This window comes from Coturnix japonica, chromosome 11, assembly GCF_001577835.2.
Source record: "Coturnix japonica isolate 7356 chromosome 11, Coturnix japonica 2.1, whole genome shotgun sequence".
NCBI classification, from domain to species: Eukaryota; Metazoa; Chordata; class Aves; order Galliformes; family Phasianidae; genus Coturnix; species Coturnix japonica.
The window spans coordinates 16,768,463-16,794,879 of record NC_029526.1 but is presented as its reverse complement, the minus strand read 5'-3'; the positions used below and the strand labels follow the sequence as shown (position 1 = coordinate 16,794,879).

Here is a 26,417-nt window from a genome sequence, read left to right as displayed (position 1 = left end):
GCACGGGGAGGTCCTCGAACGTGCAAGCACAAAACCTGGCCCTGATCTCCAGCACAGCTCGCAGGGCGATGTGCCCATGGCCAAACGCTGGCGGCACAGCCCGGCTGGATGGAGCAGCCCTGCTCGGCGCCATCCATCCCGGCAGACGGCGTCCCCGGAGCCTCCCGGTCCCCCCGGGCAGAACCAGCCCAGAGCGATGGGGAAACGTGAGCGGGAGGAACCCGGCCCGGCAGACATCAGCCTCCGCTCAGGCTCAGCGGAGCACACGAATTTCAGCTTTATCAGCAGAGGTTTGGGGAGCAGAGCTGCAAAACGCCCATCTGCTGATCCCAGCGGTGTGAGCGCGGCTGGGCCTTGGATCCCGCATGGATGCGGGGGGGGCAGAACGGAGGCAGCCCCAGCTGGGGAGCTCCCCCGAGGGAGCCCGGCTGCAGCACTGAGCGGGGGAGGGGGTACGTTGTTCCGGGCAGTGCAGCCTCATCCACCGTTACACAGCAGAAATGTGAGCAGCAGCGATGAGCTCAGGGCTTTATCGCAGCTGACCTCATTCCGGGCACCGAACCGCTTTGCGCCCTGCTTGAAGGCAGCAAAACAAGGGAAGAGAGAGGAAAGCAAAGAGAGGGGCATCCTTTCTGTTCCAAGCACGATTAGAGGCTGCAGCACAACACAGCCGCTCCGTGCAGCCCAGTCCATCCCCGCCCCCAGGGAGCAGCCCCCGCAGCCCCCAACGGGGAGGGGGGGAAGGAGCCGGAGCCCTCACCCCGAGGAGGAGCAAAGGACAGGAGGAGAACAAGGGATCTGCAATGATTAAGCACAGGACGGAGCTCAGGAGAGCAGCTGGGGGAATCAGGCAACGAATGCATCTGTAGGGGGCCAGAAGGAGCCTAAGCTGGCGAGGGACAGCTGCTGTAATTAGCTCTCCCATTTTAAGACATTGCTCAGCCCCCCCGCTGCAGCGGCAGCCTCCTCCCCACAACGACAGGCAGCCCCTCTGCTTTGTAGGACTTTATTGGAGTGCGGCGGGGGTGGGGACAGATCACACGGGGCTGGGGGCAGGTGGGAGCTCTGGGCTCAGTCCCAGTCCCCGTCGCCTTCGGGATTGTCGTCTCGTGGGGGTTCCTGGAACTGGATGTTGGCCAGCATGTCCCGCATGGCCGCCATCAGCCGGTTCACCCCCTGGTTCAGGTCCTGCCCCGCTCCCGCCTCTTCATCTCCATCGTGCCTGATGTCACCCTGCAACAGAGCGGAGCTGCAGCAGCCAGGCTCAGAGCTGGCTGGAGCAGGCAGACACAGACAGCACCGCATGCCAAAAGGCATCAGGCTGCTCTGCAACCTGACGTTTACACACTGCATATGCCAGGAGCCACTCCCTTTGCAGAAACACTGTGCAGGAGAAACTTGTGTGTAATGAAAGCAAAACCGTGCTCTGATTTGCCAGAGGCTGCTTTGCTGTTGCTACATACCTGCAAGTTAAAATTTGGCAACAGTGATCGGAAGAAGAGAGATAAAGTGCTTTCATTGGATGGATGGTTGGTTCTGAAAGACAGAAATGGCACACACAGTTAAAGGGAAGCTTTCACTCAACCTGACTGTGCTTCTTTGGGCCAAGGTAGGGCACAGGAGCTGGTGAGCCCCACGCTGTGACAATGCACAGCTCCCTGTGAGCCAGCTGGGCTCCCCCTGTATCTCCCCCTGGGAACTCATAGAGTTTTCTTATCCAGATTTCATTTACCCCAAACCACTTTGGTTAAGAAACAACCCAAGTTCTTCAGCAGCCTTTGCCTTCATGGCTGTGATGAGCCGCTGTCTGACAGCCACCACCAGCCCTAAGCAGAAGCAGCAGGACCAGTCCTGCCTGTATGCTCATCCCTGTCGGCAAACACCTCCAGCCAGGCTGCTCTTCCTCCCAGGTGGAGGAGGGCAGCAGCACAGAGCGGCCTGTGCAGCCCAGCCCGAGAACATCATCAGTGGGAGGAGAGCTGTGCCAGCAGACACAGGGTGACGGTACCTTTCTGGTCTAGTGTAGGAGATGATGGAGTCTAACGGTGGAAGGGGGTCAAACCCCATCACAGGCTGCGATGTCACCTCCTGCGGAGAGGAAGAACAGAGGGGAGGTGAAGGCTGTGCACCTCCAGGCGTGGAGACGGTCCGACCAGTTGGGCAGGCCTTGGTCTTGGGGAAATCATCAGCCACAGCCCAGCCTGCCCACACAGCACTGTGTGTTTATCCCAAGGACGCCCAGGAAGCTGGGCATACTGGGTGGAAGCTTCGAGGTCACACAGATGCTTCTTTCTGGTGGCTCTGGCCTGAGATGTGCACAATGTCTGCACATGTAGCAGGGACTGGAATGCCACCACGCTGCACACAGTGGTGCTGTCTGTGCCCTGTCAGGGCCCCTCACCAGAGGCAGAGCTGCCGTGGCCTCCTTCATCTCTGAGAGGATGACGTGCCGGTAGATATTCCTGGGTGCGCTCTGGTATCGCATCTTCCTCCTAAAGCAGGGAGGGGGGACAGCAGCTAGCAAGCAGCACAGCTCAGCATAGCCAGCGTTTCATTTCTGCTTCTCTATGTGCAACCTCAGCTTCATTCCTGGCTCTGCTGCCACTTGCTGCATCACACAGAGCTGGCTGCAGGCAAAGCCAAAGTCACTTGGCAGCTGCTGACCTTCAAATGGAAGAGCAGAACAGCTCAGGGGCACTGCACAGCTCCCTTATGCTCCAGGTCAGCAGAGCAAACTAACTTTAGTTTAGGACAAAAACTAATGCCACCCTCCCCCCCCCACTTCTCAGTGCTCCAAAACGTTTCTAAGCACTCTGAGCAAACCCCAGCATCACTGCTGCCCGAGAGAGAGCTTGCCCCTTGTCTGAAAAGCCCCCAGCCTGATCCGTCCCTGTTTGTCAGCACTGAGGTCCAGCTCGAGAGCTGATCACCTCTGCCTGCTGCACTCACTTGTGTTCAGACTCCTCCACCAGCGGGTCCCTGGCATCCACCATGCGTAAAACCTCGTGGACGTTCGTCTCCAGCCAAGCCATGACAGCTGGGTCCTTCCACAGGGAGTGAGTCCTTCCCACATAGAGGGACGTCAACTGGTTCAAGGCAGGAGGCTGGCTAAGGAGACAGACGTTATTCAGCGCACTCTCCTCCTGCCTGCAGGTCTCTGTGCTTCCTGGAAAGGGCTCATGGTCTCCACACTGTGCTTCAGTGTGAGAACACAGAGAGAGGAATGGCAGGCTCCCAGCTCTGCTGTTTACATCCACCTTCACCAGTTTTTCTGCCTCTTTCTATTTCTGGGATAGGCACAGCCACGAGATGAAAGTTATTCTGCCTTTACCTCAGGGGGAGACCATTCACGTGTTTGGGAGGACCACGTGTCAGGGAAATCCAGACTGGCAGGAGACAGTCTGCCCTGAAAGCAGCACACATCGTTCTGACTACATGTACCAACAGGCTGCGGGATGAACTTCTGACCCAGCCACATTAAGGTGAAGCAGGTCTATTAGAGTTATCTGATAGCCTTCATGGGAATCCATTATCAACGCATCTAAGAGCCTCTCAGAAAAAGTAATTATTCTCTGCAGCTTTTAAGTTCCATTAGCTGCCTGGGCAAGCAAAAGCCCCACAACCAGCAAAACCGATTCCTTCTCTTTACTGAGAACATCTCCAGGCCTTACCTTATCTGAGCATTCAGCCCAAAGAAGGAATGGGAGGCGACCCTGGCATCAGGCTGCACACTGCAGTGGTCCAACAGCGGCATGAGAACTGCAGGAGAAAGTCACACAGCTCGTGTTCAGCAGAAGTGCCATGGGAGCAGTCAGTCACCACTGCCAGCCCTGCAGAAACAGTCCCATCCCAGGGGCAGCTTTGCAGCTGGAGGACATGCTGTGTTTTAGCCTCTGGATGATGGAAACAGACCCAGAGTAAATAAACAAGAAAGCTTCTGTTTTTCTTTTTTTATCCAGTTAAATAAGGTGCAACTTCATGCACTTCGTCTTGCTGGCCTTTGAAATTAAATAAGACTTTTATGCCAGTCACCATGACATATGGTAAAAAAGACTGTTTCAACCAACACAAACTAAAGCTCTGTTCAAAAGCTGTTTATTCTGGGCTCTAAGGACACATCCTCCCTGGCATTCTGTGCCCCTCTGGGCTTGGAGGGGCTTTGAATCTCCCTTCAGGGACAGCAGGGATAAAAGCAAGAGTGATGGGCAACCATAGAGAGAACATCTAAAGCACAGCAGTGCCTGGGAGAGACCCACTGTCTGTTCTAGGCACCCTCAGGGTAAAATGTTTTCCTGCTTGCAGAATTCAGTCCTCACTCTCCACCAGCTTGCACGCCCATGACTCTGCAATGAAGGGGCATCAGCCGCTCAGAGGGGAGGGTGAGCAACAGGGAAAACCACTGCTGACCTGTTCCCAGCACATGGAGGACTCTTGGCTGCATGTGCCCAGCTCTGTCACTGCCCGTGCCACAGTGCCAGGATGAACCCTGGCGATGGGTTCTGTCGGTGGGCTGAGCAGAGTCACCCCTCTGGAGTCAGGGCTCCCATCGCACACAGACAGAAGCCAACAACATTTGCAAGCCATAGGCAAAATGCTGCTCCTGCATTTGACTGCCTGGAATCCAGCGCTCATTCTCACAGATGAACAGAGTGACAAAGCCTGCAGGGACTGACTTACCGGTGGGGACAGACTTACCGCTTGGGAACATGATCAGCGCCAGCTGGATGAGCCGGGCAGCTTTCTCCCGGGCTTGGCTTAACTCCAGCTCCGAGTGCTCCTCCTGCTGGCTCAGGAAGAAATACGCCAGCGGCACCGAGAAGGCAAAATTGGGGAGCTGGGACAAATTCCGGTGACTCTGCAGGATCAGAGGGTGAGAATTACCGAGAAATGATGCTGTGCAGTGATTTCTGTACAGCTTCCAGCTACTGGCTCAGTGCCCCCACAGCTGAGTAAGAGATTTTGAGCTTATACAATTGATTGTAGAATACCAGGATTACAACAGAACCTAACACTGACACCTTAGCCTTCATGGTTGTTCCAACAACCTCCAACTGACAGCCTGCCCGTATGACAGCCCCCAAAGGGGTAACGGCTTACAGAAGCCCCACACTCTGCAGTCCAGCTTGGTAGGGAGAACCCCAGGAGCAAGCTGTCCCCTAGCCCTGCCTTGCTGCTCACAAGACTGTTGGCAACTCACCTCCCACTCCTGGAACATGCGTGTCAGGAAGGCGTATTCTCTAGCTCGGAGGGACAGAAAATCAATCATCAGCAGCACACACAGGGGGTCATTCTCTGGATCAAGGCTTCAGAGGGAAGCAAGCACAACAAGAGGAATTAAAAAGTAAGTGTCACAAAAGCTGAAGTGCCTGCCCCAATTTCTGAGTCAAACAAGACTTTCCAACTGGCACTCAGAGTCATTCTGTATTCAGCAAATGGAGATAATAAGGATAAAAACATCCCTGCACAGCTGGGAGGACGATGCAACACCTCACCCACACTGTGCCCCTGCAAAGAGGAGACAGGCCTGCCACAGCACCAAGTGGGAGGAAGGCTGAAGCCACTGCTATGCAGCAGCTCTGCTGAGACTGCAGGCTCTGTTGTAATTATAAGCCAGGTCCAGAGCTCAGTAACCAAAAGCAAGGGACTGTGAGGTCCCATATTATTAAGTCTCCTTCCAAACAACCACTTATCTCTCCAAAGCAGCAGTACAGATAAGAGCACAAGCTCAAAACCAACCTGTGGGACTACATCCTTAAGGAGTGACAAGCCCTCACTGAGGCTGGGGACAGTATTACAGCTCCATTTGCTCTGTCCAGCCCGGACAGATGAGGGTTAAGTGTGTTGCTCAAAGTATTTCCTCGTGAGCCCCACAGCCCCTGGCTCTGGCTGCAGGGATGGGGGCACAGCAGGGGCACCTACCTCAGAATCAGCTTGCAGAACTCTAGAGCTGTCCGGGGACAGCCCCTCTTTTCCAGGAACATCAGGTGTTTGAACAGAGCCAGGTAGAAAGCCCTGTGTGGAGAGCAGGAATGGGTTTTAGAAGCCTGATGTGAGAGTAGCAGCACATTTCAGTTAAGAACAGGGAACAAAAATCAGCCCAAATCAATCTTCTCTCTTTTTTTTTTTTCCTCCCCTTCTTCAAATTTTGATGCCTCCATGAAAGAATTGGGACAATAAACCCACGGCTGGTTCTACATCTGATCCCCTTGTGCACACACACACACACACACACACACTCCCTAGGGCCAGCTACTCAGGACAACAGAAACAAGGCAATCTCTGAAGTCTGCATGCCACAGACTTTGCACAGCCGTGCCTCTGCTGCTGTCCCTGCACTGCGTAGGGATGGTGACACAGCACATGTGACATGTACAGGGGGGGATGAACATCCCAGTTGGGTGAGATACACATCACAGCGTTCAGGTCACGGGCAGCACAGTCTGACAGCGAGTGGCTGCTGGAAACCTGAGCAATCTCCAGGTAGAGCAATTTGGGAGAGATTACTTAGGTCAGCTGACTGGAAAATTCCCAGAATAAAGTCACCTTCCTCTGCAGCTGCAGAACTATCAATGTTACATAAACAGCCAGACAGCACATAAGTGACCAAACACAGACTTGATCACACCATGAGGAGTTTTAGGACAAAAATAAGTGCTACTTCGGGCTAACGGGTACTAATTGGACATAAGGGATGTGACAGAAAGGAACAGCTAATGCTCCAATAAGAAATCCCCTGGGAAAGAAGATGCTTTGCAGAAAAAGCCTCAGCCTGCCTCAGTGCAAGTGACCCAGCAGCACAAGAGCTGCTGGTAGCCTTCTGCCAGGCACTTCCTGCTCCTGTCTCATTAAGGGATGTTGCTGTTGACTGCAGAGGCAATTCCTTTTCTGACAGAAAGGGACATTCAAGGTCCTTTCAAGCTGCCACCATCACAGCATGGATGACGCAGCAGGGTTGGTAAATCTGGGTCTGTGTGCCCAAAGTAGGCCGTGGGGATGCCACAAGCGCCCTCAGGCTGGTACAGAAGCAGGTGGCTGCCTACCTGTTCTCTGGCCGCCGGTAGTCCAACCTGCAGCTCCCACTGGTGAGACTGAAGACGGGGTGGAAGGCGCACTCCAGGCTGTACAGAGCCCGCTCTGCAGACAGCACACACACCATCAGGACACGCCAGCAGCCCTGCATAGCATGCTAACCCAGCCTTGACAACATGGGGGTCAGCTTAGTCAAGAAGACACTGCTAAGTGAGATGACCCACAGGCAAGGAGATAAGCTTGTTCACAACTCAAAGTGCAAAGCAGCTTCAGCGTCTCAGCAGATAACCAGGCAATCAGGTCCTGCTCCTTTCTGCAGGCCTTATATCAAACTGGGGTTGTGAAAAGTAATTCTTCTGGAGAGGATCTGGGATTGAGGCTAGTACAGCTGTCTCCTCTACAACAGTTTTTAGATGTAGAAGCCAAAGATCCTGTCCTCACTTAACCTCTGGCCCATCCTATCATGCTAAAAAGCACATGTTCCTGTTACCAAACAGCTCATCTCTGCAGCACAGCAGTCTGAGGGACAGCTATCCCCCAGGACACCTCCCACTTGCCTGAAATGCTTGAAGAAGCAGAGTCTGACACACAGTGTGCTGGTCACTGTGGCCTGGAAGGTCATGTACACTCTCCATGGACAGGGTGGGCTTCCCACACTGTCTCTCATACTGCAGCATTTGGTAGCTGCTGAATCAGACCCTCTTCCTGCATAGGACTTCCTACAGGTGACACCACTCCATCACATCCAGACAATCCCTTCATTCTCTTTAAAGGTGAAAGGCAACATGCTTTGTCACAGACAAACATGTCCAGCTCTACTCAAAAGCCTCCGGCAAAAGCTGGAAGTCTGAAAAGCAGCATGAGGCCGAGTGCTCAGAGCCACAGAGTCACAAAGAAACAAACCCTTCTGGTTTGCTGCTCCTTTGCTGAAAAGAAAACAAAACAAAAACAGAAGCCTTTGATGGCTAATCCATAGCAACTGTTCAGCTGTGACTTCTAGGAGGGATTTGCTCAGCGCTGCATGAGTCTACAGATACAAGTCACTGCAGTGCCCCTTCCTTCCTTCTTCTCCTTCTCCGTTCTGTACCTTCAGCAAAAGCCTGTCCCCAGCAGCACAATGCCATGCTGCCAAGCACTCTGGCTGGTGTTTTCCTTAGTGAGCTTTCATCAACTCCAGCCAGCCACAGAGGGAGGGCTGCCTCTGCTGCTCCCTAGCCCACAGAGTGGATTATACTGCAGGAAATCACTGCAGCCTCACAACCTTTGCCAGCACATCCACCCCACACCTCCACTCTCACCTACGAGGTCACGGGCCATCTCCTGATCCTCTTGCATCCGGCAGACATCACTGAGTTGCAGAAGGGAGTCCACATGGTATGGGTTCATCTGAAGCAGCAGCTACACAAGAACATGAGCTTGATTAGATGATGGCACCAATCACCAATCTCTAATGCACTCTGCCTACAAGGCAAGCTCGTGAGACTGGCATGAAGACAAACGCCTTGATGCAGCACATAAGAGAAAGGGGCTGTTCTTGACTCTGGGTCTGAATGTGAGGGCATATCCCACCCAGCACCATGCCAGATGACAAAGCCATTCTAGCACAGAGGCTGTGCCAGACCATTAATCATCTCTGCTGTCCTCTCCACTGTGCCCAACTCCACTGTGTCCTTTTGGAGGTGGAGGGCCCAGAACTGCACACATCATTCAGGATGGAAGCAGAAGGCACTATTATATTTTTGTTCCATTCCCTACCCCTTTTTAAAGAAGCCTGAATATTTTATCAGGCTTTTGCTTCCTTTGGGCACTGAGGACATTTCCACACATCTACTACAATCTCAGAATCCACTTCCTGAATGGTAACGGACAGCAAGAAAGGATTTCCAGGCTACTGAATGCAAGCCTATGTATAATCATACTTCAGAGAACTCTTTGTTCACCACTTATATTATAAATGGGCTACAGAGGTTCAGGAAGTTGTACATCTGCAGGGTGGCAGACAACATTCCCACCTACAGTACAAAGCTTTCACATTCTAGGCTGTCCAGCCCAGTGCCTTTGCCTCAGTGCCTTCTGTATGATGTTTTACTTCTCCTTGCCCTCTCTGAGTTCCTTTCCAGTCAGTCCCTCATTTTGGAAGGTGTGGAGCACTTGAGGTCATAGCAATAAAGGAAAATGCTTTTATTCCACCACAACTTGACCAACAAGACTCATTTAATCCATCAGGTAAAAGCAGAAGAGCATTCACTAAGAAGGACTCCCAGAAAAACATGTTTTGCATTTTGCATGCTGAAACCACAGCAGCAAGGCACATACAGGCTCTAGCCACACACACTGTGGCTGCCACAGGTATATTGACTGGGGTTCTGAAGTACTTTGAGCATCACCAAATCCTGGGCTGTTAGATTTTCCCATAACAGAAAAAAAATGAGTCTAAAGCTGTAGGGCCATCTTCAAATGCAGTCAGGCCATTCAACAAAGATGAAGACCAAGATATATCACAGAAAATCTGTCCTGCTCTGCACAGTGTGTGACAGTGTGTCTGAACAGGCTTTAAGATGCTGGATAGAATTTCCTTGCAACTTCCAAAGTGAATCCCCCAGTTTAGTTAACAAGAACTGATGAGCTCCAGAGAGCACTGGCTGTGAGCAGAGGGTGGGAAAGCAGGAGGAACTACACTTTGGCCTCTTTAAGGGCCTTTTGTCTTTAGGAGACAGTGGCCTCTTTAAGAAACTTCTCTAGGGCATATTTCCACTCTCACGTGGCCAGAGTTTTCAGAGCAAAAATACTTCAGTTACGGTTCAGTAGGGTCCAGAGCAATTTCTCTGTTGCTTATCATTGCCATCTATAAATGTTACCATACGCTTTAATGAGCTTGAACATGCATGAAGAGCTTTCAACAAAAAGACTGTTTTGCTGCAATACCAGGAAAACACTTTTTTTCCAACCATGCAAGAGTTTATAAATAGAATAACTGTTAGTTTAGAGTCCCATTTAAAGATGCATTTGTATAACATTTTTCCTTTCCCAGCAGAAGAGTCAAGACAAGGGAGCTTTATTCCTATCCCTTCAGGGAAATGGGCAGTTCCTGAGGGCCTACCTGGCATCCTCCAGCAGTGCCACCAAGGGTGGGTCACCAGGGACTGGGCCTTATTTGCACCAAGTTGCCCCCCTGTCTTATTTACAAGGCAAATGCTGGTTCACAGCACTACAGGTCACCAGTGCTCGAAATGACAGAGCAATTTCACAACATACCACAATGTTGTTGGGGTCCATGGACTCCACAGCATCCAGGAACTTGAACTGCACTTGCTGGTACTCACGATGGTGCTCAAATGTGAAGTACTGCACTCCCCTCCTGGTCTCCACCAGCTGCATGGCAATACCTAGAGAGTACACAGATGTGGGCCCTGCTGGTGCCAGCCTGCGAGCACAAGCAGCTGAAACTCTTCTGCTTTCTTCTCACATAGAAAGCTTGTACGCATTGCTGGCTCCACAACCAGGTGTGTTTTCAGAAACTTCCACAGAACTTACATTACTTCCCCTCCTTCTATGAGCCAACTTCTGAAACCCACTCGAAAAGCCCAGACAGCTTGCTCTCCCCGTGGATATTTTCTCATAGTTGTGTAAGACTATTGCAAGAAGGGAAGCATACATCACCCGCTACCTCCAGTAAAGGGAGGGAAAAACAAGTCAGATGCTAAGGTGCAATGTGAAGAGCCCTTCTTGCTGAGAAAGGAAGTATTTTCCATCATTAGCTGATGAGCAGTTCCCCTTTCACACCAGCCGGCACAGAAGCCAGGGCCTGGCAGCTGATGGAAGCAGCTCCACTTTCTGTGCACGGAGGCTCTAAGAAAGTACGGCTGGCAGGAGCAGCCCCATGGACATGGGACTGTCAGCCAGAAGCACTCTGAAGCAGCACTGAAAGCCTCACCTGTTTTGCTGTAGCGTGGCCAGGTGTTCTTGGGAGCTGTCAGCCACGTGCTGCGGACGTACTGGCGCTGCCTTTGCCTTGGCCTGAGGACATAAACATGACAGGTCACATTTTCCCTGCACTAACAGAACGCAGAGGAAAAAAACAGCCAGAAAAAGGATGATTCAGGGAAAAAAGATCCAATTTCTTCCCCAGATGCAGCCCTGCCATGCGGAACTTTCACCCAGAGCTTTTACATGCTTGCTTTTGAGATACAACATACCTTCACTCTGGCTCTTCCTTGCTTTACCCATTGCTCTTTGGGGCAGTCAGTGCCTCAAGCATTTCCACTTCAATGGTTTCTTTCCCTTGTTTTTACTCTTGCCAAGTTCTCAGCTGCCTCTTTGCTTCAAAAAGCTTCCCAGGCCCAATTAAGAGAGCCCCATATCCCTCTGACTCATATTTTCCCAGCAGGGCCTCCAAGTGTTGACTGATTCAGTTTAAGCTGTATTTATAAGTGGAACCAATTTTCTGGTTCAGAGCAAGAGGAATTCAGAAATCAAGGCAATTCTAAGGAAGTCACATCTCCTTAGTCAGGGACTGCTTCTTTTTCCTCAAGTGCTAGATGCCACCTTTTGCTTTAGTCTCTCCTTGGAGGAGTCTAATTCATCTACAGACCCTATCACAGATTTCCCTTTCCACCATCACCACCCCGAGCTTATACCATTCTTCTGTGCACATTTACCAACCAGCCCTCAAAACCAAGGATTTTCTGTATAACATCAATGACAAAGCAATGAGTAATTGCACAGAAATCTTACACCTAAGCAGCAGTTGGTGCCCTGAGCCTACATGAGCAAGCTTATGAGACTACCTGGAAAGTATTCAGGGTCTACTCTAAGACAGAGACTTCAGAATAATAACAAGAAACAAAAGCTGGAATAGGACCAAGAACCTAATAGCCTATGAATCTGAACAAAAAGATTTGATAAGGGCATTTGACAGTACATGGGAGAGGGGGTTAAAATAACCAGCAAAAGAAAAAGGAACTACTAGGTAAAGTCTGAAGAAACCTTACACCTTTCTCACACACAGCCCCAAAAATATTCTTCTGACCACTAAATAAGTAAGACCCCATGAACACATTGCAGTGCCCTGGGTTCCCAGCACAGGCATAGCACCAGAGACTCAGTAAGCAACGCCAAGGCAAGGACAGACACAGCAACTCAAAATTCAGAAAATTTTACTATTAAACTTTGGACTAACCTCTGATCACCGAGAACAGCACGAGCCCCAAAGTATCTCTTCAACTCATTCTCTGGATTCAAGTTTCTGAGAATGTTGAAACAAGAAAGAAAAGTTAAACAGACAAAAATCTTGCAATCTTTTCCTTTTTAACAAAGCCAGGTATGTTGTACCAAAAACCATCCCTGGCCAAACTCCTGAACTATCACATACACACCCCTCTGGTATGACACAGCACACCAGGAGAACAGTTAGTGGTCAGAGCAGGAGGTATCCAAAGCCCTGTTCAATCAGGTGCACAGCTCCTTTGTACACTGCTCTAAAGACAGTGAGCTAGGGAATACTGCTGCCCTCTCCAGGACAGATGGGTCCCTAGCCTGGCATGCTCCCAGGGACAGCCTCGTTCAGGGAAACATGCTTGGGGTATTTGCACCTGGAAAACACGAGATAACTGCTGCTAAGCCTATCAGTGGCGGATTGCAACCCAAGGCAAGCACCCTAACCACTGTATGGAGGCTGGCAAGGCTTAAAATACATGCTTTTAATACAAAGATTGTACATCAAAGCATGACAACACCTACAGTTTTCTTCATCTAACATTTGGCCCAGAGAAGAGAGGCACATTTAAGGGGGGTTTCTCTCTGTCATCCAGTGAGAAAGGCTCAAAGGAAGATAGGGAGTGGGAAGGTTGAGATCCAGCACTGCCAACTCACTCCCACTCTGAGATTATCCACTTCTCAAAGGTTTCTGAATAACATTCACCTGACCAGAGAATTCACTGAAGTCGAAAACATCTTGGCAAGCAAACATCCCTCCCTTTATTAAAAGGAAAACTAGCTAAACTAGCAAGAAGAACCCACTGGCCTAGATTGTTTTGGTGCAGTGTGTTTGGAGGTTTCAGAACCCTGAGTGGTAGATTGTTCAGTCCTACAAGTTCTTTTCCCAGAAGAGAAAGAGCTGCCAGTATCCATATTAACCCAGAACTCTGAGACAGGCTGGACACAGAAGCTGCTGATCCAGGCTGTGATGTTACAGATGTCTAGTGTGAGGCTAATAGCCTCCTCAGCTGGTGGACATGCCCAGCACTTAGTCCACTTTGTTAATGGTCACATGTGGGAAAGGTTAGACGAGTCTAACAAGCATTCCTGGTGAAATTAGTTGCTGGTACTGCTTAGCCCTCCTTGAAGGGCAGCATGTATTGGTGTATTGGCCTGAATAGTCTGGCTTCAAAGCTTTATGTGCTGAGGCAGAGTCAACCAACAGTTTTCAACACAGAGTCACCAACAGTTTTAGCCTGAAAGACACTTCTGGGGGTCATCTGATCCAGCCACCCACTGCAGATGGGACAGCAGAGAACACTCATTGCTGCTAAAAACTGAGCACAGCTTTAGGAGCAGTAGTCAGAAATGGGGCTGTGTACAACTGCTACCATAACTCCTTTCACATAAGGTTCTGGATTTATGGCCAGATTACATAGGTAGGCTTCCACCTCCCTTCCTCAGTATACAAATACTTCTGTCACACTCAAAGCCAGGAAGGAAAGCGAGCTCTACCTGTGCTCTATGTAGAGCAGAGGCCTGCTGTCTGCAATTATTCCACTCTGGGTCTCTTGTGATAGTCCATTGGTATCCTCAATCTTCTCCAGCAAGCTGTCGATGTCTTCCAGGTCATCATCTTCCTTAAGACATGCATATGCAAAGACAAGGCAGTAATTACAGGAAGAGACACAGAGGCACACAGGTCACCCAGCTGCCTCCAGGTCCTGTGGCTCACCCCGATATCATCCCACAGACCCCACTGTTCACCCTGATTCAACCCCAACTTCGGGAGCACGCATACTCTTTTGTAATGAGGCTTCTTGCTTTCCACCCAGCACCCCGCATTTCCCTCAGGAATCCCACCCTGCTCCTGCCATCCCTGTCCAACTGCCCCCAAAATGCTGGCTGCTCTCCCTCCTTCTTCAAGGCATCACAGGATGCTGCTCTTCATACTATCACAAGCCTGAGTGTGTCAACTGAATAAACCCAGCGTGGCAGGCTTGCTGCCGGCCTCGTGCTCTGAGCCCAAACCAACTGGCCACAGTGGTCCTTCCCAGCACAACACAGCTCACGAGTCTGTGCGTGTCTGCTCTCTGGTCTCCCCTCTCCTACAAAGCTGTGCTTTGTCTCTTGTTTACTTATATGACGATCTAACTTCCTAAAATACCATGAAAAGTTGGGAGGCTGATTTTAATGGTGAAATAAATCAACCTTCACTGTCTGCTTTCCACAGAATCGTTGAATTACTGCTGTGATCACTGTAACAGAAAATTAGACACACGCACGCCTGTAATCCAGTTCTAACGTGCTGCATGGTCACCTCCCACTCTTCTAACAACCAGAAGAACACATCCAGCAGAAAACATTCAACAGCTGTACAACACTTTCACCTCAGTTTCCCTCTATTTTGCCCACAGGTAGCAAGTGACACATTTCTTATGTGGCCACTTCACATCCTCCTTAGGATCCACATGGGCAGAAAGTGGAATTCCATTCATGACACTCAGCATTCCGAGGTTGCCTTATCCAACTAAATACACTGTGTGGAGTGGGTACATGAAAAGCATATACTGTTTTGCATTTCAGTGACAGAACAAAGGTAGCTTTATCTCTAGTTCACAAATCAAACTGCCTGTTTCTGGGAGTTAAATCTCCATAGAGATAAGGGCTGGCAGATGTCACCCTTCTGCTCATCATTCTTGGACCAGGAAAGGCTCTCCGTGGGGTTCTCTCCCTTAATGACTGAACCATGAGACCCCAGATGTATTTCCAGGGAGGTGGCTGCCAGCCCACACCTACCTGCTGCAGCTCCTTCAGTACCCCAGCATGCTGCAACTGACTGTGCTACCCACAACACAGAGCATTATCCAACGTCTGTTTCTCTTCTTTGAGCACTCTTACTTAGGAGTGAACAATTAAGACAACAAGAATCACAGTCCCCTCATTCCCTTCATCACAAGGAGACAGAAGCATATCCTCCTGGAAGGGCACTTGGCCACATATGTGCTGAGAATGCACTTGGAATGAGCACACACTTGTCAGCGTTTAGCAATATGATGCCAAACAGCAGAGAAGGTGTGTGGCTGTGCACAGAGAAACAGCCAAAGGTAACACGAATCACTGTCAGCAGTGTGAGCTTTGTAGAGCTCTGCAGAGCTGGAAGAGCTCTCTAAGTAGGGCAAAGGCAGCATCATGAAAATGCAAAAATCTTTGCAAGCCCCCTCCTGTGCAGAGCCTCAAAGCAGAGATGAAAGGCAAAGCTGCTGTGAGGATTTCAGCTCTAAACCACCTGCAGCAGAGCTGTGCCAGTCCCACTGCTTAAAGGACCACAGTCATAAGCTGTTATTGCCATTTCATACATTCAAACGAATACAATTCAAGGAGGAGCACTTTTTGCTTCAAAATCTTTTCTGCAACCACTTTGCCATCCCAACCCAATGCAGACACCAGCACAACCACCAGCCCTCAGAACAAACACACACATACCAGAGCCTCTCCTGCTGAAGTTTTCTTTGTTTTCCTTTTCTTCTTTTTCTTTCGTGGCTTGTTATTCAACACAGGCTGCAGAAATAAATGGAACAGCTGTCAGAGCAAACCCCAACACTGCATGCTGCTGTCTGCGCTGCTGCTTCCCCAGAGCATACAGAACTAAACTACAGTTTTCCAGGATCACCAGTTCTCCACAGTACTACCGCCAAGTAACACAGTCCCAAGCACAGTTCCACAACTCCCAAGCAGCTTCCAGAGCAAGGAACCCAGCTCCAATCTAACTTTACGTGTGCTGACAGCTCCCATGTTTCTACCCAGGAAATCCACAGAGCAGCAGCAGGCGTGTTCTGCAGTGTTTACACAGCAAAACTGGGGTCAGGGCCACATCTGAGCCACTGCTCACGTGGGGTCTGGCTGAGCAAAGCTCACCCTGCATATCTGAAGTGTTCCCAACCCATCGAACTAGCTGAAGCACACACAAAGAGCAGCCCCTGCTCCTCCAGCCACACTGTCACTGCCAAATACTGCACTCTACTGGCTGAGGCCAAGGGGCTAATTCATTTCACTGCCCCTACCCTCACCACCAGTATTGTATGGACTAGATTTACAGCATCCAGCTCTTACTTAAAAAGCCCCTTTCTTCACATGCTTTTGCAACTGTCATACTCTGCACCTTGCATGGCAGCAGCTGTCACTACCAGGCAGCTGCAGCTGTGTTACCGTTTGGTCCGGCTGGTTTCTCCCCTTCCCATCTCTCTGTCCACTGTGTTCTTCCTCTTCAGGTGTAGGCTCCTCATTGCTCCCTTCTGCTACATCATGCTCTTTGAGCCTGGCATCTGCTCGCTCCTCTCTGGATGACAGGTCATCCTCTGGTTCTTCACTGGTGATCTGTGCAGAGAAAAGAACAAGTTGCAGCAGCAGGTACATGGCCGCATCACGCCCTCTCCTACAGCCACAAGGATGGGGTTGTGCAACCTCGTTCTATTCACACCAGTAAATGATAGAGAAAAGTGCTGCAGAAGCAGGGAAGGGCTCAGCTTCTCAGTTGCTTTCTCCAGAACACGGGTTGGGGATGATAGCTCATTGAAAGCACAGTGTTTGGTGGGCACCAAGGTGTCTTTGCATTTGCTTACTAGTTGCAGAGCCATGACTACATGTCTGCAATGACACAGTAAGCACAGATCACACAGCCCTATCTGGATTCCACTCTCCAACCAACCCCATCCACAGCTTTGCAGTTAAAATGGGAACAGCTGGGGCTGGCCAAGGGGCCCAGATCTTTCCCTCCTGGGACCCACGTGTTCCATTAGTACCCATTTGATCCCAGACCACCAGCACCAGGGTCACACACGCTGGGAAGGCAGCAGACATGATTCTACCAAAGGCGCCAGGGCTGTCGGGCTGCCCAACAGCCAGAACCAGCGCTGACAACACATCCCAACCCTGCTCTGCCATACCCTGTGCTTCTTACTCTTATATCCTGGCCACCCTCAGGCACCACACAACTCCAAGCATCAACCTGTGCACCCTACAGGCTGTTCCCCACCTGCTTTCCCTCCACTCCCCCCCCATTCAGCCCTGTAGACCTCCCCACACCTCCTCCCCTCCAGCTCCTGTTCCCACACTCCTCCTTCCCTTGGGACCTTCCTGCCACCCCACGATTCCACCGCTGCCACCATCCCTAAACCACGACCACCTGCCTCCCCTCAGCCACTGCCACCACCCCGACCCCACCAGCTCCTCGTCAGGCTCCATCACACACACACAGGCCCTGTCACACACACACACATACATACATACAGGCCCACTCAGGCCCCACCACCCCTCAGGCCCCGTCGCCCCTCAGGCCCAGTCGCCCCTCACCAGCTCGAAGCGGTTGCTGACCCCGTGCCGCCCCCTGGCTTTGGCAGCTGGCTGCGGCCACTCCCCGCCGGTCTCGGTCTCGGTGCCCGGTTCCAGGCCCAGCTCTCCCAGTCCCGGTTCCTCCTGTCCCCGCTGCTCACCCCGCAGCCGTCGCAGCGCCCTCCGCGACATGGAGCCCCGCGCCGCACTGCGCATGCGCGGCCCGGCCTCTCCGAGCCTGCGCCATCTGACCTACGCACTGCGCCTGCGCAAGGGGCCCCAGCACGCATGCGCATACCCGAGCCGGCCGGGCAATGGGGTCGGTGTATGGCCGGTACAGCGTGGTACCCACATGGGGTCACGGCGGGACATAAGTGGGGCGGGGAGCGGAACAGCGGGACCCTTGTAGGGTGGGGGGCCGAGCATTGCCGGGGGCACCGCCACACTGCAGCGGGGTCGGTAGGCAACAACTGCGGTCAGCTGCGTGTGCCCCGTGTCCACAGCACCCCCAGCCCGGCGCTGCGCCCCATAACATCCAGCCCCGGAGCAGCCCATGGTGGTTTATTGACGGGGTGTTATGTGCAGTGCGACCGAGGCACCGCGGGGCCGCGACACCGACACGGGGCCGGGACACCGACACGGGGCCATAAGGCGGCCCGGCCCCTGCAGGGCTTGGCACGGAAACGGGACCGAGAGGATGGGGACAAAGAGCCCCCCCTCCCCGACCCCAAGGGCTGTGCCAGCGCCACGACGGGACGGCGACACGGGGATGTGGGATGGGAGCCGCGGAGTCCCGCATCCCCCGGTCCGTAATGTCCGATAGGTATATAAATATAGAGGCTGTATGTGTCCATCCTATGTATATATGTACATCGGGTGGGGGGGCGCCGGGCCGTCACTCGTGCCAGGACGTGCAGCGCAGGGAGCGCGGGGCGGCGGGGCGGCGGGGAGCCGCGTTGAGGACGGCCACGCTGCGGCGGCTGGAGCAGATAACGTCAGCCACGAAGCCGGTGCAGTCGGTGCAGACGTCCCGGAGCACGGAGCCCTGAGCGTACATGTGCGGGAACTCCTCCTCCACACGGCGCCAGCCTGGACCCGGCAGCGAGCTGTGGGTGCAGCGTGTGCCATCAGCCCCGTGCGGGGAGGAGGAGGAGGGGGGGAGGAAGGCAGTGGGACCCTCGTAGGGTGCTGGACTCACTGGAAGGTTTCCCTCTTGCGCAGCGGCAGAGCTTTGGCCAGCAGTGAGCCCGGGAGGCTCTCGAAGCCCAGCGCGTAGACGGGGATGTGAGCCAGCTTCTTGGAAGGCATCTTCATCTGTCGGGGTGGTGGGCATCAGGGGCAGCACCCGGGGGCGTCCCCTTCACCCCAGGTCCGTGCGGGATCAGCACAGCCCAGGAAGTCAGACAGGGACTGGGACTGGGGTTGGTGACAGTGAGCAGAGCAGGTCCCTTACCTTCAGGCTGCAGGAGGAGCAGACAGACCTGGGAGCACGGGGAGAAGCAGGTGAGCAGGGCCACCACCAGGGCACCCTCCCACCAACTCTGGCACCATGGCGTGCAGCACAGTGCAGCACAGCACAGCACGGCATGGCATGGCACAGTGCTCACCGCTTGCAGAAGAGGCAGGCTGCAGGCCAGGAGAAGAGGGGGAATTTGGCGCGGCAGCAGCAGCAGACCTGTGGGCACAGGCAGGGTGAGCGTCAGGTGCAGGTGGTATAGGGGCAGCTCAGCCCCTCCAGTCCCAGTCCCCACCTTGCCCTTCTTCAGGCTGTTGTAGAGCTCTTTGCTCTGTAGGAACTTCTCCATCTCGGCCTTGACCAGCACCCTGCGCACGTTGATCATCTCCTCCACTGTGAGGGCCAGGCTCTCCACGGGGTGGCTGAACTCCTGGGGGAGACAGGAGCCATCACCCCCACACGTGGCATGACCCGATCCCCAAATCCTGCACCGTGAACCCTCACTCCAGGCCATGCCCACAGCTCCAGTCTCACACTCACCAGCCAGAGGTGCTTGGAGCTGCTGGGTGCAGTGCTGGAGCCGTCCTCTGGCTTCTCCTCCACAGCACCCAGGGCAGCACGGGGTGTGGAGCCGTATGGCACTGGGTGGTAGCTGGCGGGGACAGAGCCTGCATGGTGGGACACCAGGAAGACACAGTGAGGACACACTGCCACACACAACTCCTCCAGCAAGTGTTGGCTGGAGGGCATGGCAAAGTGACCCTTGGTGACATGGGGACAGGGATGTCACAGGGCACGTGGGATGTGGAGTGGGCTGTGCTGATGACAGGGACACTGATGGGGATCCCAACACATGACTGGGCTTGGGGCAGCACAGGAGTACCTGATCGGGGCCGGGGCTCGGGATCCAGTGACTCCAGAACCTTGGGTGCTGCATGGCCACCAGCAAGCTCACTCTGGAACTGGGCTAGGTCCTGCTCTGAGAAGGAGCGGTCCCGCTTCATGGGCAGCCCCGAGACAGACTCTGTGCTTGGTGAGTCCTCCTCCTGTAAGGCCACAGGAACAGCATCACCTAGAGACCCCCACAGCTCTGTTTTGTGCCTTGGCATCCCCACCACAGCCCCTTTCTCACTTCGGAGATGCTCATCTCCTCCATCTCTGCCAGTGTGGGTGCCTTGAGCAGGATGCGGGGCCGTGGCCGTGCTGGCACAGTGCTGGCCTCAGGCATGGAGAGATCAATGCAGGAGCTGGATGTGAGGTGGCTGGAGCAGGCGTGTGGGATGCAGGGCAGTGAGCTGTACCCTGAGAAGGGGATGGGGTTTGGCACTGGGTCCTGCCATGACACCCGTGGTGCAGAAGAGGCAATGCCAGTACCTTTCTGACCCCGGTATGATGTCTCCACGGGCCGGAGCTTCCTCTCCTGCTTGATCTCCTCCAAGATCTCCTCATGCAGTGTCCTCTGCTTCTGGGGCAGTGGCCGTAGCCGCCGCTCTGACGCCTGCAGGACACGGAGCCAGGATGCTGCAGCTCAGGGCTCACAGCGAGCCCAGCCCAGGGGCTGTGACCACAGGGAACCTGAGTGGGCAGCACCCACCTGCTTGAGTGGGGGCCGGGAGCGGATGAACTCCAGGATGAGTTCGTGGGCATCCTTCTTCACTCGTGGTGGGATGTCCCCGTCCACCTGGGAGAGGGCAGTGTCAGCACCAGCACTGGTTGATGGTATCACATCCCAGTGTGGGGACACCCGTGTGCGCTCACCATGACCTTGCGCAGCTTGTAGTTACGCGCGCGGATGTCCTGCATGAGCATCTCAAAGGGGGTCAGCTGGTACTCGGTGGGCAGTGGGTTGAACTGCTTCTCCTGCACCTTCTTCAGCTTGACGCCGTGCCGCAGCTCCCGCATCAGCTGCACCCACAGCCGGGCCTGCCGGGGGTGTGGGGTCAGCGCCAGCCCTCCCACAGCCCCATCCCCCTGCATGGCTGCACCGTGCTGCCGTACCCAGTCCGTGTTGCGCAGGCTGCCCAGCTCTGCTGCCGGCCTCTCCTCTGCCTCCTCATCCTCCTTCAGCTTCTGCAGCATCTGCGATGGCACAGGGGCACTGTTATCCCACTGCAGTCATTGCAGCATTTTAGGATCCCAACAATCTCCCCATGTGGACAAGCTTCTCACCTCCTTGGCATCGCGGATCTTGGCCAGGAAAGCTTTGAGCTCCACAGTTTCAGCAAAGAGCGCCCGGCACACGGCCTGGTAATGAGCCTGGGCTTCATTGGGATCGGCAAGGCGTGCAGCACAGCACCTCATGGCCTGCCCGAAGGTGCGCACTGCTCGCAGCGGCCCCTCGCCGCTCTCCTCCTCCTCCTCCTGCCCCCCATAGCCCTCATCGGCCGTGCCACAGCCGCTGTCCTCTGAGTCGCTGTTGGTCATCAGGTCGATGAGCTGCTCCAGCTGTGGGCTCAGCTCCCGCTCCTCGTTCTCATCCAGCCCCCAGTCCAGCGCCCGGTAGATGGCGAAGCCCAAGGACTGCACCATCTGCAAGGAGAAGCCACTGCTGGGCCACCAAAAGCCCTGGCACAGCCCGTGCCACATCTGCTTTCAGAGCCCCATCCATCAAGTGTGGGCCTCACCACCCAGTGCCCACCAGGACCCCATTGCCTCAGGGCAAGGGGAGCAGGAGGAGATGCACAAGGGAACACATGGCCATGCTGTGGTGCCATGACATCACCTGCCCAGTGATGTGCAGCCAGCAGGCATCCAGCTCAGAGACATGGGTCCCCACGTACCTGTGCTTCAGCAGCGGGTGTCAGCAGCAGGGGCAGCTCTGGGGGAGAGAAAGGCACAGTCACTGAGGCCCCAAGGCTGGGGGTCAGCCTCTCCTCACCTTCTGCCCCACACCCTGGGCTGCTGCACCCAAGCCAGGACTCCCACCCCCAGCTCGTCCCATCCTGAGCCTGCACAGCCCTGTGTTGTTTGCAGGGACCCACAGAGCACAGCCCTGCATGTGGTGCAGTGACAGGCAGCACTCAGCTGATGGTGCTACCGATGCTCCTTTCACTGCAGAGATGGCACGGCTAGAGCGCTCCATGCACACATAACTACCATGCACACACACAGGCACCATGCCAATACAAACAAGCACCAAGCACACACAAGCACTATGCACACACACACACAACTCAGGCCAAAAGCTCACAGGCAGCTCAGCCCTTCTGGGGGATCATTGCAGCCATGGGATGAAGAGCAACTGTGCCTTTTGCGTGGGACCCAAGGGAAGTGCCCAGGTGCCCCTTGCATCCACTTTGCCCAGCAGCAGCTGCAGAGCAGAGCACTGCCCTGGGCCCAGGAGAGCACAGACCATTACCCCACATCCATCATCCCCACGTCCATTACGTGCTGTGCCCATCACCCCACCATTTAACTAATCAATGCAGCAGTGCAAGGCAGGGACAGCTGAGGCTTCGTGCTGGCTGCAGTCAGGAGCCCAGTCCAGGACCCATTGAACAGGATGAAGCTGGGTAGAACAGGGTTGCAGCCCACTCCCACTGGCTACAGGAGCCTGTGGCCCCGCAGCCATTTCAGCCCCTAAGCCCTGCAGGCAGCCCAGGGGGGTGGCATCACATCCCGTATGGTGGTGGAGCAGCCAGCAGATCCGGCTGGGAGGAGGAAGCAGAAAAGCTTTTCCTGGATGCAAACCAGGGACAGAGGAGCACCCATGGCTGCAACAGGACAGGATGCACCAGGAACAGCAGTGCCTGCAGCCGTGGTGTCAAATGAGGCCACAATTCTGGTGGCTGTGCAGCACTCACCTGCTGGCTGCTCCCTTCAGGGTAGGTGATGCTGTGGGATGGGGACATGGAGTACACCCCATGTGGGTTCACCCTGTGCCCTCTGCCACTGCAGAGCCATGTGCAGGTGCTGGTATTGATGGGACCCAAGCCATACCCACGGCTGTGCTGGGAGCTACCCATAGCAGCAGAGAGCCTGGATCCATCTCCATGCCCTGATCCCAGGAGCATCCCTGCAGCCAGCAGCAAGGACACAGCACACCGCAGCACCCTGCTTGCTGCCAGCCGTGGGGACATGCAGCAATTGCCGCAGCCTCGCTGGGCAGCTGGAGTCACCGCAGCGTCCTCACTCGGCCCGAGCACCCCGAACCACTTCGGGGCACGCAGGAGCCGGCGGGCACCGGTCGGGGCTGTCCCCACGCGGGGCGAGGCGTGGGCCGAGCTCTGTCATTAGGCGCAGGCTGCTCATTGCTGCTGGCACCCGGTCGTGCCTAATTACAGACCATAAACACAGCGGGCTCTGCCCGGCAGCACCGCCCGCCCGCACGGAAGGCACGGCCGAGAGTGCAAAGGTCGGGGTCGGGGCTGCCCCGCAATGCCCCCGGAGGGAGGGGGGTGCGAGCTCTGTGCCCGCGGCTGCGCTGCTCGTGTCGCCGTGTGTCCTCGCGCGTCGGTCCGTCCGTCCCCGTCTGCCCTCCGTGCCCCCCGCCGCCCCCAGCCCCACGCACACCCCCGCCCGGCTCCGTTCCCACCGTCCCGCAGTGCCGGTCCCATCGCCGCCACCACCTCCGGTACCCCCCGCTGCCAGTCCCGCCTTCCCGCCCCCCCGCTGCCGCTGCCCGCATTGCCGGCCCCGCACCGACGCCCACGGTCCTCCCGTCCCTTTTCTCTCCGGTACCGACTCCCTCTATCTCTCCTCCAGTTCCCGTCCTTCCTCCCCGGCGCGGGTGCCCTCCACCCGTATCCCCAGCGCCGCTGCGGCGTCGGTAACCCCGGCAGCTCCGGTGTGCGGCACGGTGCAGCACTCCCCGCCGGTGCCGGTACCCCCCGGTGCCGGAAACCCCATACCCCCGGTGCCGGTAACCCCCGGTGCCGGTACCCTCTCCCCCGGTGTGCGGCACCCCCGGTGCCGGGCCCCGCCCCTCGGTCTCCGAGCTCCTTACCGGGAGGTGGGGGTGGAAGCGCTACGCTGCCGTCTCCGCGGAGGCGGATGTCGGCGGTGCGGAGCGGAGCGGCGGAGGGGGCGGCGGCGGCGGCGGCGGCACGGCAGCCCTGGAAGCAGAGCGCCCACGCCTGCTCCTCGTTCAGCGGCTGCTCGTAGCACTTCAGCACCTCCTCCAGGGACAGCTCCCGCGGGCCCCCTCCGCCCGCCCGCGCCATGGCCCCATCCCCGCGCTCCGCCGCCGCCGACCTCCGCCGCACGGGCGGGCGGGGCGGGAGGGGCGGGGGGACGGCTCGGCTCAGCACGGCTCGGCTCGGCCCGCCCCGACACGGCCCCGCCCGCTCCGCCTCCCGCCGCCACCGGGGGCGCACGGCGGGTACGGCGAGGAGCGGCACGGCGCGGCTGGGTTCGGTTCGGCGCCCTGCGGCTCCGTTTGGGGCGGCTGGGTTCGGTTCGGCGCCCTACGGCTCCGTTTGGCTCGGCTCGGCACAGCGCTGTTCAGCACGGCTCGACTCGGGTTGGCGGGACGCACGGAGCGTGGCGGAGGGGACGTCGGACCCCGTGCGGGGTGCGGTGCTCAGTGCGTGCCGTACAGCTGCGTGCGGGGTGCGGGACACGGCGGGCAGGATGTGTGACATGACAACATGACATGGCTCCTGTCACCTGCACGGCTCTGAGCCGAGGTGTAGGAATCACTCAGCTCCTCGGGGCCGACCCGCCTCAGGATGCGCCGTGAGCCAGGTGAACGGGCACGGCGGTCAGAAGCAGGAAGGCTGGGGGCCATCCCTGCGAGCGAGGTGTTCCCCCACGTTCATCCCTCGTCCCTGTGCCTGCAGCACACAGTCCCGTGCGTTCCCGCATCACCTGCAGTGAAGGAGATGAGACCTCGCAGCTGGTGTACGGGATTGGGGCCAGCGTGATGCAGTGGGCAGCAGAAGGCACCAAGATGGGGCATTGCACAGAGCCCGTGTTCTACGGGAGTGTAGACACTGCTGGCATGGAGGCACCAGCAAAGGTCGGTATGGAATCATTGCATTCAAGTTGGAGAAGACCTCTACAATCCCCCAGCCCGACCCCAACCCACCCTATAGACCCCAAACCCACCCCACTGCACCCTAATCCCACCCCACTGTGCCACATCTCCACACTCCTTGGACACCCCCAGGGCCGGTGACCCCACTGCCCATCCCTGGGCAGCCCGTGCCATTGCCTGACCACTCTCTGGGAGAAGAAATTTCTCCTAATATCCAACCTGAATCTCTCCAGATGCTCAAATCTCCATCTCAGCTTCTGCACACAGACTGCTGAGATGTGAATGTGCCATTTGCCCTGCCGTGGGCTGCCTTTACAGCCTGATTTGGAACAGCAGAGGGAGGAAAGCTGAGCACGCTGCCCAGCATGGAGCCCAGCACACAGCTGTGCTGCCCATGGGCACAGCCGGGTGGGTTGGTGCAGGGCAGTGGGACAGCAATAACAGCCCATAGAACACAGGGGAGGGCATTTGAATTACAAAGCACACAGCCCTTTGCTTTGGGTACGACCGTAATTAATGTGTAATCAAGATATAATTAAAAGTTACCGCCTTGGGAAAAAAAAAAAAAGTCAAACAAAGCCAAGCGTGTATGTGCATAGGGGAAATGTAGTGAAAAACGAAAGGAATTGGGGGAGGGGGGAAGAAAGAATAGAACAGGTTGGGAGAAGGCTGCAAAGTGCTGCAGGAGCATCACATTTCCACACTTCCCAACACCCCACACAGCAGCGTGGCAGGGCTGGGCCATGGCAGTGCCGTACCCAGCAGCCTGCAGCAGGCAGTGTTTGCTTTCAGGTAATACATTCTTCTAGGTGTCCTTTGTCCTGTGCAGTGATAATTCCTTCCAAAGCCACAGGAAGCCAAAATTGGTTTGTGTTGGAAGAGACCTCTAAGGGCCACCTGGCCCCACTCCCTGCAGTGAATGGGGACACCCACAGCTCCATCAGTGCTCAGGGCTCCAACCTGACCCTGGGTGTCTGCACGGAGGGGGCTCCACCACCTCTCCTGGCAGGACAGTCTCTTTCTGGGGGGTTCTTACGCAGTGATGGCTTTGCCCTGTTTGCTGTGCTCTCAAATGCCTCTCACCGGGTCCCCACGGAGCATCGTGAGCACAGACACCTGTGGAAGGCATTAGAGAGGCACTGCTCCCCTCCATCCCCCACGGCATCACAGAGTCATTTAGGCTGGAGATATGGCTGTGACCCCAAACCCCCCCGCCCCCCCCCCCCCATACCCGCTGACCACATTGCCCAGGGCCATCGCTTTGCCCTTCCCAACATGGCGGCCTCCTGCCCCCCACACCCCGCCACCACCAAGATGGCGGAGCTATGACAGGTCCACGCCCACTATTCTCTCAGCCAATAGGCGGAGGCACGCTCCTCCAGCAGCAGCCAATGGCAGCGCAGGGCGGGGGGGTTGTTTTGGCGGGCG

The 26,417-nt window shown here is 55.4% G+C and overlaps 2 protein-coding genes across 3 annotated transcripts; both read right to left on the bottom strand.

The window, feature by feature from the left end:
* Positions 1 to 990: 990 nt before the first annotated feature.
* On the bottom strand, positions 991 to 17,787 carry TCF25 (transcription factor 25). 2 transcript variants are annotated; one of them, XM_015874380.2, is made up of 18 exons: positions 17,578 to 17,787; positions 16,435 to 16,602; positions 15,712 to 15,786; positions 13,741 to 13,865; positions 12,209 to 12,274; positions 10,964 to 11,046; positions 10,285 to 10,415; positions 8,328 to 8,427; positions 7,041 to 7,134; positions 5,920 to 6,012; positions 5,198 to 5,303; positions 4,696 to 4,855; positions 3,672 to 3,759; positions 2,950 to 3,108; positions 2,402 to 2,492; positions 2,009 to 2,088; positions 1,464 to 1,536; positions 991 to 1,233 (listed from the first exon to the last, which is right to left on the bottom strand). In XM_015874380.2, exons 1-18 carry the CDS (start codon positions 17,770 to 17,772, stop codon positions 1,072 to 1,074), a joined length of 2,049 nt encoding a protein of 682 aa, XP_015729866.1. In that variant the 5' UTR covers positions 17,773 to 17,787; the 3' UTR covers positions 991 to 1,071. The 2 variants fall into 2 exon arrangements, with proteins under 2 accessions (XP_015729866.1, XP_015729867.1); XM_015874381.2 differs by having other exon boundaries at positions 17,599 to 17,787.
* Positions 17,788 to 18,096: 309 nt separating this feature from the next.
* On the bottom strand, positions 18,097 to 24,211 carry SPIRE2 (spire type actin nucleation factor 2). The gene is made up of 15 exons (XM_015874379.2): positions 23,958 to 24,211; positions 21,793 to 21,830; positions 21,182 to 21,541; positions 21,011 to 21,091; positions 20,771 to 20,935; positions 20,607 to 20,693; positions 20,387 to 20,510; positions 20,145 to 20,314; positions 19,896 to 20,058; positions 19,553 to 19,680; positions 19,308 to 19,442; positions 19,164 to 19,231; positions 19,010 to 19,037; positions 18,755 to 18,870; positions 18,097 to 18,662 (listed from the first exon to the last, which is right to left on the bottom strand). The coding sequence occupies exons 1-15, from the start codon at positions 24,172 to 24,174 to the stop codon at positions 18,452 to 18,454; spliced, it is 2,091 nt and encodes a 696-aa protein (XP_015729865.1). The 5' UTR covers positions 24,175 to 24,211; the 3' UTR covers positions 18,097 to 18,451.
* Between the last annotated feature and the right edge of the window lie 2,206 nt (positions 24,212 to 26,417).